Here is a 12,170-nt window from a genome sequence, read left to right as displayed (position 1 = left end):
TCGCTATATAAAACTTAGTTTAAAATATATATATATATATATATATATAATTATCCGATAAAATCTCGCCGAAGAAAGTAGTGAAACTTACTTGTGATTACACGTGATTAAATTTTAATGATTTAGTTCATTCGAGAATATTTTAATTAAAATATAAATTTGTAAAACAATCGTATTTAAAGGATGACTAATTTATATAAATAAGTGCTTGTAGCCTTGTATATGTTCTCTTCTTCATACCCTTTAATCTTCCTTTCTTTTTTTTTTTATATTATATTCGTATAAACCATTTTCATGAATTTACTTAAATTTAATTTTGAATTTACTTTAAAATTTTTTGACGTCAAATAAATATACACGTTAATCTGAAATGGATTCAATTATTATTTTTGTTCATAATATTTGGTTCTAAGTAAGCACAATTCGAAAATCTTTGAAAATCACTACATGGTACTTTCTTATTAGTTGAAATGGTTTCCATATAAATTTTTTTCATTATTTTCTTACTCTCTCTTTTTTTTAAAAAAAAAAAGATTTCAGATCATTGTCGGCGTTATAATTCTCAGCATGTAGGTTTTTCGTTTAATAATATTTTAGGTTATCGATTTTAGTATACTAAAATTTAACTAAATCTTTTTGATATCTTTAAAACGAATTCTCAAACTGCGCCAACATTCACACATTCCATTATTAGCAATGTAATACGTATATATAGCATTATTAATATTAATTACCTTGACATTTATTTTATCAACATTTATTTCTTGGAAAATTCGATTTGAAAAGCCTGCAAAAATACATTCAACGAGAAGACTACCTTTATTTTATGAGAATAATAATAAAGAATTCACCAAATATATTATGACAAATATCTTGTATATTCATATACATCTTTTATACTGTATTTTCATCGTTTAGTCTAATAAAATATGTAATTTTTATTTTAATAAAATTAACTTGTATGAATGTAATAAATTAAATTTTTAATATTCTTTTAGATATTCGCAAAATAATTTTAAATGGTGCAATACGTTGAATGAAAATTTCCGATTCTTAGTATCAAAAATTAAATTCCATTTAAAGGCAAATTTGATAAATGATCGACGCTAGCGCTGAATATATAAAGGAAGTCCAATTCTGAATTTTTCCAATTGTACAAAACCTTAATTTTTTGAATTATAAATATGTCACAGACGTCTAATCCGGAAAGTCTGGAGGGTCTCGCCGTTCCAAGTGAATACTTTCCAATACAACGAAGTGCTAGTCCCACACCACTACGTAATATACCTTTCTTTCTTTTTTTTTGTATTTATAGTTCACCACTTAACATATTTTTATTCTTTTACAGTCAGCCTAAATCGCTTTCCACAAAAACAAGAGAATAAACCAAGTCATACAATAACACACGGAGAAAATTCCGTACTTTCTTTAGCTTGTTCTGACAGATATATATTTACCGGTTCTCAAGGTCCTCATATTCAGGTAAATGTTAATTGAATAATTTATTTGATATTTCACTATCATTAGAAATTTGATTAAAAATTTGTAAATATTTTAGATATGGAATTTGATCACTTTTCAGCAAGAAGCTGTATTAAAGGGACATTTAGGAGGTGTTTTATGTTTGACTCTTTCAAATGATCAAAAAATGTTATTTAGCTCATCTGGTAAGAAGAACATTGTATTATATTTAATTGATGTTGATTTGAATCGATATTCGTTTTAATACTCTCGAATATATATGTATATTTTTATATGAAGGCGACTGTACTGTTCGAGTATGTAATTATTCCATCCCAATTCAATTTTTTTTACATATTTCTTTTATCTACATTGTTAAATATCTCATATTTTTTGTTATAGGTGTGGGATGTAGATACATTAAAATGTCTCTATGTTATTCAAGTGTGCGATGTTGGAGATTTATTTTCGGTAGTTTATTGTGACGAATTAGATACAGTGTATATTGGTTGTCAGAACACAAGTATTCTAGTAAGTTAATTGAAAATAATAAATCGTACAAGTATTTTCTATAGTAAAAAAAAAAATTTTTTTTTCTTAATCAAGCGATTCGATTTATCGACTAAAGAAAATCATCAAACACATAACTTTCCGTATTCATGCAACTATTCTAAATTCTTTGATAATATCCCACCAACTACTAATGCGTGTGAAATAATCAGTTCGGTCGAAGAAGAGGAAATTGATGCAAAAATTTGTGCAGAACAAGAAAATGTTTGTAGATATGAAGTTCACGATTGTATGATTTATATGAATAGTCATGATGGGTATGTATATTCTTTATTATTGGGAGAAAATAAAGATGGAAGGATTCTTTTAAGTGGTAAGTGATAATGTTAATATATTTTTTTTATCAACATATTTATTGAAAATATATATATATTTTTTTCCTGTAAATTTAGGATCAGGGGATGGTGACGTTAAGGTAAAAAATTTTAAATTTAAATTGCATTAATTGCATTGAAATAATTATAGAATATCTTCATTATTTTTTCTAGGTGTGGTCAATCACAAAGAATTCTATGGAGCTTTTAAAAGTTCTTAAAGGAACAGATGCTGGTATCCTAACTCTTGCTATACAAGATGAGTTATTATTTTGTGGCGCACAAGGTGGTGATATTAAGGTTTGTGTTATTAGCTACAATTTGGTTTAATTAAAGTTTAAGGATTAAAAAAAATTTTATTATTATTTACAAAAGATTTATGATTTGGAAACTTATCATGTAAGTTGAAAAAAATATAACCGAGTTGTTTTTTTGTATTCAAGTGTCAATTTTACTTAATTTTTGTTTTTGATAGCATATCAGATCTCTTATGGCTCACGATGTATGTTCATTATGATTTTTTTTTATCTGTTTTATATTAAGAGATCCTTTTAAAATTTTTATTCTCGCATTTAACAAATTAGGATGATGTGTTAGCTTTAGCTGCAGGAGATAACTGTTTATTTTCTGGTTCAGCTGATGGAACTATCAAAGTAAGATAATATTTTCAAAAAATATTATAGTTAATTTTTTTAAATTAATTGATATATTTTGAATATTTATTTAGAGATGGAATAAGACATTTGAAATATTAAATACTTATAAGGATCATACTGGAATTATATTGTCTTTAACTTTATCACCAAATAAATCATTGTTGATTAGTGGTGCTAATGATCAATTAATCAAAGTATATTTATTTTTAATAAGATTACTAACTACTATTTAGTTAAAAGGTTAATATATATTTTTTTTTTTGATATGAAGTTTTGGGATATAAATTTAACAGATGATAATTGCCAAGAAGCAATAATTCCAGAAACCTCAGGTAAAATATAAAACACTAAATTATAGGAAAATTTTTATTATCATAATTTTTATACGTGAATGTTATATACTATTTAGATATTATGTTGTATGCTCTTAAAAAGTGGATTTTATTACGTACAGTTAGCGGAAAACCAAAATATTTAGAAGAATGTTTTAGAGGTGCAAAATTTTTAAAGAATGTATTTATACAATTAGGAGCTGAATCAGAATTAGTAAGTTAATGAAAAAAATGAAAAATTTTTTATATAATCTGTAGATGTTTGTATAAATATTTTACTCTACTTTGTATTCATAGATTCCGATAGCAACAGGTCAAAATCCATTAGTTTTTGGTAAATTTAATGGAATTAGTGACTTTAAGCAACAACATAAACAGTTAAATATTTTGGTTTATGGACATTATGATGTTATTGATGCTGATAAAACAAAATGGTTTACAAATCCATTTGAAATGACTGGTAATAAATAGTTAATGTATTTTAAATATCTGAAGATATTTGTATTCTAATGTTATTTTTATTTATAGCAAAGGATGGATATTTATATGGCCGAGGCAATATATATTCATTTATAAACTTAAATATTATATAATATAAATGATTGACATTATTTACTTGTTCCATTATTATTATTAGGCGTTACTGATAATAAAGGACCTATGATTGCGGCTATATGTGCAGTTAGTGAATTACAACAAGAAAAGAAACTCAAAGCCAACGTATCATTTTTGATTGAAGGGGAGGAAGAAAATGGTAGTATAGGATTTGATAAAACTGTGGAAAAATTCAAGGTAACAAATAAGTAAAAATATTTAACAAAGTAATTTTTAAATTTCACGCAACAAAAAATTAATATGTGTATTTGTTTTAGAATTTGATTGGTGAAGTAGACGTTATTTTACTAAGGTAAAAATTATTCTAAATTAATTATGAATTTTTAGGTATGCTAATTAATTAATTGTTGATTGAGTTCTCTGTTATTTCATTATTATAGTAATTCTTATTGGTTAGATGATGTGACTCCATGCTTAACTTATGGGCTCCGTGGTGTGATTCTTGCAACAATTGAGGTAAATTTTATAAATTAATTCAATATGCCGAAAAAGTAGTTCTTTGCATCTCTTTTACATATATTGCACATAGATTTCTAGCGAAGAATCAGATTTACATTCTGGTATGCAAGGAGGAGCAGTATCGCAACCTTTAAATGATATGATTCAAGTTCTTGCGAAACTCGTATCAGAAGATAATTATGTTTTAATTCCAGGTAAAAAAATTTAAAGGAAGTCATTATAAATTATTTCATACGTATTTATATTTATTTTATTTGATTTTAATTTTAGGATTTTATAATAACGTGAGACCTATTACATCTTATGAAGAACAGTTATATGAACGTATTTTAGAATTAAATCCTAGGTAATTTTATTCAAACGAATTCATTTTTATTATGTACGTTCGTTTTATATAAGTCTTTTTGATTTTTTCAAGTAAATCAAGCGAAACAAAAGAAAAATTAATGTCAAAATGGAGATACCCGTCATTTACTATACATAAAATTGATGTTAGTGGGCCAAAAAATGTTACAATTATACCACGTAAAGCTGAAGCTAGTGTTAGTATGCGTATTGTACCAGATCAAGATATTGATGATATTGTGAAAAGTTTTAAAGAATTTGTTAAAGAAATCTTTAGTGAATTAAGAACTAAAAATAATTTACGCGTAAGTATTATTATTTTATTTATTTATTTTACCTAAAAAACAAGAATAAAAATATTGGAACTAAACAAACAATATAATGTTATTATCATCTTTTAGATTGAAATCAATAATAAGGCAGATTGGTGGTTAGGAGATCCTAAAAATCAATATTTTAAAGCAGCAGAACAAGTGATTAAACAGGTAAGTTCTTTATTATTTTATTTTTATTACTATTATTAATTATTATTTCTCTTTTGTTTATAATTATAAATTTTATTAAATAGGAATGGGGTGTTAAACCATTGTATATAAGAGAAGGCGGTTCGATACCAGCTATAAAATTATTAGAAAGAAATTTTAATGCTGTAGCAATACATTTACCTATGGGACAATCTACTGATCAAGCCCATTTAAATAATGAAAGGATACGTTTAAAAAATTTACAAGCCGGTAAAAGAATCTTTAAAAATTTAATTAGTAAGTTAAGTGAAATTAAAAAAGAAAAATGAATTTTTTATCACGTGATATTGGGTTCCATCAACTAAATTATGTATCATTTATTAAGAGATTTTTTCTATAATAAACTATAATTTACTATAGTTTAAATTCGCTTTATAAGAAGTTTCCTAGTAAAAACCAAACTTTATAGCTCTAACTCTGACAATTTCATTTCAAATTTCGAGAAAGTACTCTAAATATCTGTCTCTCATAAAATAGATAGTTTTTTTTCAAAAAATAAATTAATCCTTCTAAACAAGGGAAAAAAAAATTTCTTTCTTAAAAGTTATAATTTATTAATTTAAATCATTTGTATTGCTCAAATGTTAATATAAGTATATAACTATTTATTATCTAATTTTAAAAGTTTTCGGATAATTAAATGAGAAGAAGAAAGAATCAACCGTTACATAGCTCAAATCCGAATATAATTAATTTTACATGATAAAAAAAATTATTATAAACTCTGCAATTTTTAAATATCCGGCAAAAATTCCAATTGATCCGTCCGCAATATATATTAAATTTTTATATGATACCGTACATCACATCCCCAATGTGATATATAGTATTCTCCCTATCTTTGTATTTTCTCTTTTAATCGGGCCTCTTATAATATTAGATAGGACAGGTCAAGCCTTACATATATTAAAATAAAAATAGAATAGTATTTCTCTTAATTAATAGGTATTTATTCTTTTGTTTAAAACTAATTTTAATTAGTGCTTAGAAAACTTTGATTCTCATAACAGGGTGTGGCGTCAGTCATGTGAATTTGACACGTCTATTTATAAACAGAAAGTTTTATTTAGCTCTGTAAAAATGACTTCCGGCAATTGGTACCTTGAATTTCAACCGAATTGTGTTGAAGAGCTGGCTGTAAATCCACAAAAGTTTTATGAAGTTAAAAACGCTGTAAAACAAATTTTCGAAAGAGTAAATAACGATAAATGTTTATTAGAAAAAAAATTGCTTGTCCTAAATGGACCACCGGGTAGCGGAAAGACAACAACTATTAATTTAGCTATTAAATCTATCAATCAAGAGACTGAACAGCATGGACTTCGGGGATTAAATGTGCTGCCTTATATTTGTATAAATAGATTTGATCCATATCCTATAGGTTCTTCTCACCCCGATTTTTATGAACCAGCAATAACGAGATTTAAAGACTGGATCAATGATAATGTTTGGTTTGCGACACCAGAAGCCCTGAAAAATAATTTCAGAGCGCAAGTTCTATTGTTGGAGGATTTACCATTTACGTCCAATGCTCCAAATTTTAAAGAACAACAATCTAAGTTTGTTCAAGAAATAAAAAATTATTTGAGAAGAGATGATGTAAGAATGCCGATTATTTGGACAATTACGGAAACAAGCATTAATATTGAGGATTGGAACCATGAAGAACGTAAATTAGTTGATACAGTATACAATACTGTGCATGGTGATATTCTTGAAGATAAAAAAGTGACACATATTAGATTTCGTCCGGTTGCGCCAACTTTTTTAAAGAGGGGAATCAGAGCATTCTTGAATTTGAAGTTTCCCAAAAATGAAGCTATCAAAAGAGAATGTGTAATGAAAATTATGGACCAAGTTATCGAAAGTGGTGTAAATGATATTCGTCAAGCACTGAATTCTATACAAAATGCTTATACACTTATGGAAGTTACAGAGAAGATACCATCATTCGTATCACCTCACAGATATAACAAAGCTGGAAAGTTACTCCATGCTCCTCGAAAGCCTTTTAATAATACTCGATCGTCTGTAAAGCTTCCTCAAGAAACGATGTCTGAAATGCGTTCTATTATAAATGAAAATATAAATTTTGAAAATCAAGTGGACCAATTTGAATGTCTGGATCTTGTTTTTGAAGTTAAAAAAACAAATTCAAAGCCGAGAAGAATAATTCGCAATATGCAGATTGATTACGAGAAGTTTGGTGAACTGGCTTTTTCAAATTATCTTGAATTATATTCTAGCGATGCTGAACTCGCACGTGCATCTGAAGTATTTAGCAATTATGATTTACTATATGCTAAAAATTACAATAAAAGAAACTGTAGTTTGATTCTGATGAATGGTTTAATAGATTCTCGAATACAAGACTCTCCAAAAAAAGGTTTTGTTATTCATAAGGGCAGCAATTCATTCAAGTTTAATCAAAGCATGCGAGAAAATAACGAACTACTTTGGTCAATAAAACGCGGTAAACAACGGCTTTTTGAGAAAGATGCAATTGGCACACAAAATACAGAGTTTATTATGACAAATCATAGTAAAGAAGATCTTACTATGTTTGTGCTACCGTATTTGAGACGAATGAGTAAATTCGATAAATCAAATGTTTTAAAAATTTCTTATGACGGAAAAACACGTTTGAAAGAATTTGGTAAATTTCGACATAGTGGCAAAAGAAAAGAATGATTTGTTGGTTAATAATATATAACTTTAAAATCATAAAAGCTATTGGTACATTATATTTCTTTTTTTCTTCATTGTATCTCTCCATTCAAATTTTAAGATGGCGCTCATAAATTCAAGTATAATATATGTGCATGTACCAAACATCTGTTTTCTGAAACTCTTTATAATTATAAATCTGTTCGAAATTCGTGGATGATCTGGATTCTTTCAAGGTCACCTGGACAAGCATCCATCAGATACTGATATTTCTTCAGGTTTTTGTAGTCTCATATGTGGGATGAATACAATATGCATACAATAATACTCTTTATATCCAAGAAAAAAATGGTCCTGACAATAATGCTTTGGCTTATAAAGTGTAAATCTGAATTGTGTAACCTCAACTTCTTCAAAAAAATTGTGGCTCGCTAAATAACATACGCTTTCTTCATATTGCTTTCTTTAAATGTTGTTTTGAAATTATATATTGTAGATACTGTATATATTATATTTAATCAATAAAGACACTAAGAATATAAAGAATATATACTTTTGTTTTTTAATACAAAAATAATTAAACTCGCTTTCAAGTAACAAATTTTTAATGAACTACATTTAACATTTTATTGTCAAAACGAATAAGTTCGGTGATTCCATATTATACAGTACATTGACAGTATTTACTATATATATTATTCATCAGAAATCTTACCATTTTCTCTAATATTGTAAGTAGAAGAGACAATAGAGTCATCAGATGATTGATTCTCATTCTTATTAGTTCTAGAATTTTTTCTATTATCTCGTTTTGAATCACGCCGTTGTATTTTTCGATCATTTTCATTTCTGTCTTTCTTGTTTTTTTTATCAACATTCATGTCATAATAATCAGGCTTTCTATCCCAATGACCACGATGACGGTTCCAGTGAGAACGCGATTCGTCTAAATCACGATCACTCTTTTTATGATGTCGACTTCGATGGTGGTGGTGATGGTGGTGGTGGTGTTCATCACGTTCATTATGATAACGATTGTCACGCTTGTAATTATGACGATAACGATATTTGTCGTTGGATCGCAGAGGTGGAGAACGAGAATGAGATCTCGATCGTGATTTCGATCGATTTTTCCGCCGAGAATTTTTACTATTACGTTTCACTATAGAGTGATGTGAATCGCTCCTATCTGAGCTGGACGATCGAGATCTTTTTGAGGACTCGGTAGAATTAACAGTTGACTCTGGAAACGATTTATTTACAGCTGTAGAAACAGTAATATTAGAAGAATTCTCGATAGCCATAATAAAATCTGTCAATAAAAACCATAAAATTAATATAAAACGTATTTTATAATTTGAGATTCACAAAAATTAAGAACCTGAACGTTTATCTTCGAAGTCTCTATCTGCATCTGAATATAATCCTCCGGGATTTTTATATACATGTAAAAAATTACATTGAATTCCTTTTGGACATTGGTTTCTTTGATAGTATCCTGATATTCAAAACCCAAAATATTGATGAATATAATACGAAAATACATATTAATTTAAATATTACAAACTAGAATGATTAATAATATATATGTAATTACCGCATATCGCAGGTTTCCATTTGGTTACTGGACAATATTCACATAATAACTGTTTTCCAGCATACCATCTTCCTCTGATATTTTCGATCGCCCGTTTTGCCTCATCTTCATTTGAATATTGTACATATACATTTCCACGTAGATGTAATTGAAAATTGTTACAAACCTGAATTTTATATGATAAAATTAATATTCGGCCAATATGAAAGAGACTTATCGAATCATTACCTTGAATTGCACAATAGTCCCATATTGTCGAAATTCCGTATGAACGTCTTCGAAAAATTCGAAATAATGTCTCTCAGCTTCAACTTCGTCATACTAAAAAAAAAAGAATCGTCCGAAATGTAATATAGAGTTGTTTTCAAATATGTAATAATCGTAATTAATTTGTCAAGGATTCATTTAGACTTAGAAGAGATTATATCATGTAAAAAGAAAAGATACAGTGAAGAACAATGATAAAGTCCTTCAAATAATTGATAACCAAATTCATCTTCCTTGTATTAATAAAAAAAATCACTACTACGTTTAATTCCAAAAAGTTTTCCGACGATAATATCGCGACATGCATTAAGATGTTTGGAGTAACATACCTCCAAATTATCGTCATTATCCTCATCTGCTAATTGTACTGGCATTCCTTCGTACATATTTTTAACTAAAATAGTAACGCTTTTTTCAGGATACTGGTGATGTCGACCACATGAATCGCCATATCGACAAGCACCAGTTTTGAGATAGAATGGACAATTAACTTGGTCCTAATGTTATTGTAAATAAATATTTCCCAAAATTAAGAATAATTTGTTATGAAATTGTATTATGAATCATATAAGACAAAATCTGAAAATAATCAAGACAGTTATTTAATATTAAATATAGGATACGATACTTTCTCGGTTCCATAATCAGTTTTTTCGCTTGAATCTTCTTGGACAGAAGTTACGGATGGAGATATAGCTGATGTACCCTTCAAAAATATATACGTTTAGGGAAATTCAATATTTCTCGATTTTAAACGGGGTTTAAAAGCTAAATCAATTAAATACCAATTCAGTTTGTTGATTTGTAAGATTTTTATTGTTAATTGTTACTTCATTGATGGATTTCGGTATTTTTATATTTTTAATCGTTTTTTCCCAATTTTCCTATAATTAAAGATATCATTAGAATTATAATAAAAATTAGTATTTAAAAAGTAATTACCTGTATTATTTTTTTCATCCTCTCATTTTCCTCTTGTTTTTTCTTTTTTTCTGCATTAGCTTGATTGATTTGTCGTTCTCGAACTTCCCATAATATCCTCTCTGCATTTCTTTTTTTGTTTTAAGAATTTTATAATAAAATAAAAAAATTATTATATTAATTGTATTTAATATGTCGAACCTCTTTTTTTCTTCAGCTTTTATTGTTTCCATAACTTCTTCAGGAGTTTCTTCTTCCTCCTCTTGTCCTTGTTGTTTAGCCTTAGCTGCTTCAATTCGAGCGTTTTTTTTGCGTTGCTTTTTCATGAGCTTTCTAAACTCTTTACGGGGTAAACGAATTGCCGCATTGTTCTCTTTCTGATCGGTTTTATTATTTACATTAATATACTGATCAGAAGTTTCAACTGATGCAGTATTGGTACAGTTCTTATCGATTTCCATAGCTTCTCTTGTTGATCTCTAAACTACCAGTTCCTTCTTTTGGAGGTATATAAGTGGTATATATCTATGGCTGATGGAGGTTACACAGATCGTAGTACATACATATACATCATCAATTCATTTATATTGTGGATTCTCGTAACTCGAAGTTTTTTTTTTTTAAAAAAAAAATGAATTCGGAATCTTTAATTAGCCCTAAATATGATTTAAGTCTATACAAAAAAATCAGCGAAAAATATGAGAAGAATTCTTTAGCGTATTTGGAACAATATTATACAAAGAACTTTCTTATTGATTCAAGTAAATAAATAAATAATATTCGATTAAAGAATAAAAGTTTCAACCATACTAACAATAAATACTCAAATAAATTTATTAGGTGAAAACACTACCGAAGATTTTTATATTTATCAAGCTCCCAATAAGTATTAACTTTTTTTTTAAAAACAAAGAAAAAAAAATGCACGTCACATTAATTCGTTTCTTGATAAATAAATAGGCTGTGTGTTATTGGTTTAGCGCCGACACATCCTTTATTATTACAATCCCAAAAAGTGAAATCAATAAAATTTGATGAAAAAGTATCTCAATCAATTAGTAAAAAAAGACAAATCCCACTTTCGGCAAAAAGCGAAATTTGTGTTATCACAACGGAAGAAGGAAAAAATTATAGTATTAAAGCAGGTGTTGTTGGTTGGGTGATCGATTTTAATATAAAACTTGACGTTGATATGTTACAGAAAAAGGTATTAGAAGTTACTTTAAATTTTGCTTTTTTGATTGATCAATATTTAATTCATTCGTATTATAGCCATTTACAGACGGTTATATTGCAATCATAAAGCCTAAACAGGATGATCCAAGAAAAGCATTAAATCTTTGTATAAACGAAGGAAAGTACAAAGAAATTAGAAATTTATGAAAATTATATAGCGTGTGATAGGCAAAAAACACATTACCAACATAGTAGTGTTATTCAAT

At 27.5% G+C, this 12,170-nt stretch overlaps 4 protein-coding genes across 5 annotated transcripts; 3 read left to right on the top strand and 1 right to left on the bottom strand.

The window, feature by feature from the left end:
- Positions 1-1,184: 1,184 nt before the first annotated feature.
- On the top strand, positions 1,185-5,545 carry OCT59_020518 (uncharacterized protein; the record flags this gene model as incomplete). Its single annotated transcript, XM_066149241.1, has 23 exons — positions 1,185-1,278; positions 1,349-1,482; positions 1,559-1,667; positions 1,762-1,778; positions 1,864-1,992; positions 2,068-2,344; positions 2,424-2,446; positions 2,520-2,645; positions 2,721-2,744; positions 2,821-2,847; positions 2,930-2,998; positions 3,073-3,195; positions 3,273-3,333; positions 3,411-3,547; positions 3,631-3,793; positions 3,971-4,125; positions 4,206-4,240; positions 4,329-4,404; positions 4,478-4,601; positions 4,678-4,753; positions 4,826-5,057; positions 5,154-5,237; positions 5,321-5,545. 23 exons carry the CDS (start codon positions 1,185-1,187, stop codon positions 5,543-5,545), a joined length of 2,520 nt encoding a protein of 839 aa, XP_065990169.1.
- Positions 5,546-6,163: 618 nt separating this feature from the next.
- Positions 6,164-9,309, top strand: OCT59_020517 (uncharacterized protein). The gene has a single exon (XM_025318722.2). The coding sequence runs from the start codon at positions 6,357-6,359 to the stop codon at positions 7,965-7,967; it is 1,611 nt and encodes a 536-aa protein (XP_025175482.1). The 5' UTR covers positions 6,164-6,356; the 3' UTR covers positions 7,968-9,309.
- On the bottom strand, positions 8,508-12,149 carry OCT59_020515 (uncharacterized protein). 2 transcript variants are annotated; one of them, XM_066149240.1, is made up of 9 exons: positions 11,543-12,149; positions 10,750-11,401; positions 10,593-10,691; positions 10,436-10,513; positions 10,137-10,304; positions 9,769-9,861; positions 9,541-9,706; positions 9,325-9,441; positions 8,508-9,255 (listed from the first exon to the last, which is right to left on the bottom strand). In XM_066149240.1, the coding sequence occupies exons 2-9, from the start codon at positions 10,765-10,767 to the stop codon at positions 8,639-8,641; spliced, it is 1,356 nt and encodes a 451-aa protein (XP_065990168.1). In that variant the 5' UTR covers positions 10,768-11,401; positions 11,543-12,149; the 3' UTR covers positions 8,508-8,638. The 2 variants fall into 2 exon arrangements, with proteins under 2 accessions (XP_065990168.1, XP_025175481.1); XM_025318721.2 differs by lacking the exon at positions 11,543-12,149 and having other exon boundaries at positions 10,750-10,858; positions 10,930-11,223.
- On the top strand, positions 11,360-12,111 carry OCT59_020516 (uncharacterized protein; the record flags this gene model as incomplete). The annotated part of the gene is made up of 4 exons (XM_025318720.2): positions 11,360-11,489; positions 11,569-11,614; positions 11,689-11,935; positions 12,001-12,111. The coding sequence occupies 4 exons, from the start codon at positions 11,360-11,362 to the stop codon at positions 12,109-12,111; spliced, it is 534 nt and encodes a 177-aa protein (XP_025175480.1).
- Positions 12,150-12,170: the final 21 nt, after the last annotated feature.

The sequence above is a fragment of the Rhizophagus irregularis genome, chromosome 3 (assembly GCF_026210795.1).
Source record: "Rhizophagus irregularis chromosome 3, complete sequence".
NCBI classification, from domain to species: domain Eukaryota; kingdom Fungi; phylum Glomeromycota; class Glomeromycetes; order Glomerales; family Glomeraceae; genus Rhizophagus; species Rhizophagus irregularis.
This window is presented reverse-complemented; position numbering and strand designations above follow the sequence as displayed.

Excerpts from the sequence above, each read along its gene's own strand:
- OCT59_020515 (XM_025318721.2), bottom strand. The coding sequence starts at position 11,189 with ATGGAAATCGATAAGAACTGTACCAATACTGCATCAGTTGAAACTTCT. Across the intron at positions 9,707-9,768 it reads GGACTATTGTGCAATTCAAG|GTTTGTAACAATTTTCAATT; the intron begins GTAATGATTCGA and ends TATAAAATTCAG. Across the intron at positions 9,256-9,324 it reads CTTCGAAGATAAACGTTCAG|ATTTTATTATGGCTATCGAG; the intron begins GTTCTTAATTTT and ends TTTTATTGACAG.
- OCT59_020517 (XM_025318722.2), top strand. The coding sequence starts at position 6,357 with ATGACTTCCGGCAATTGGTACCTTGAATTTCAACCGAATTGTGTTGAA.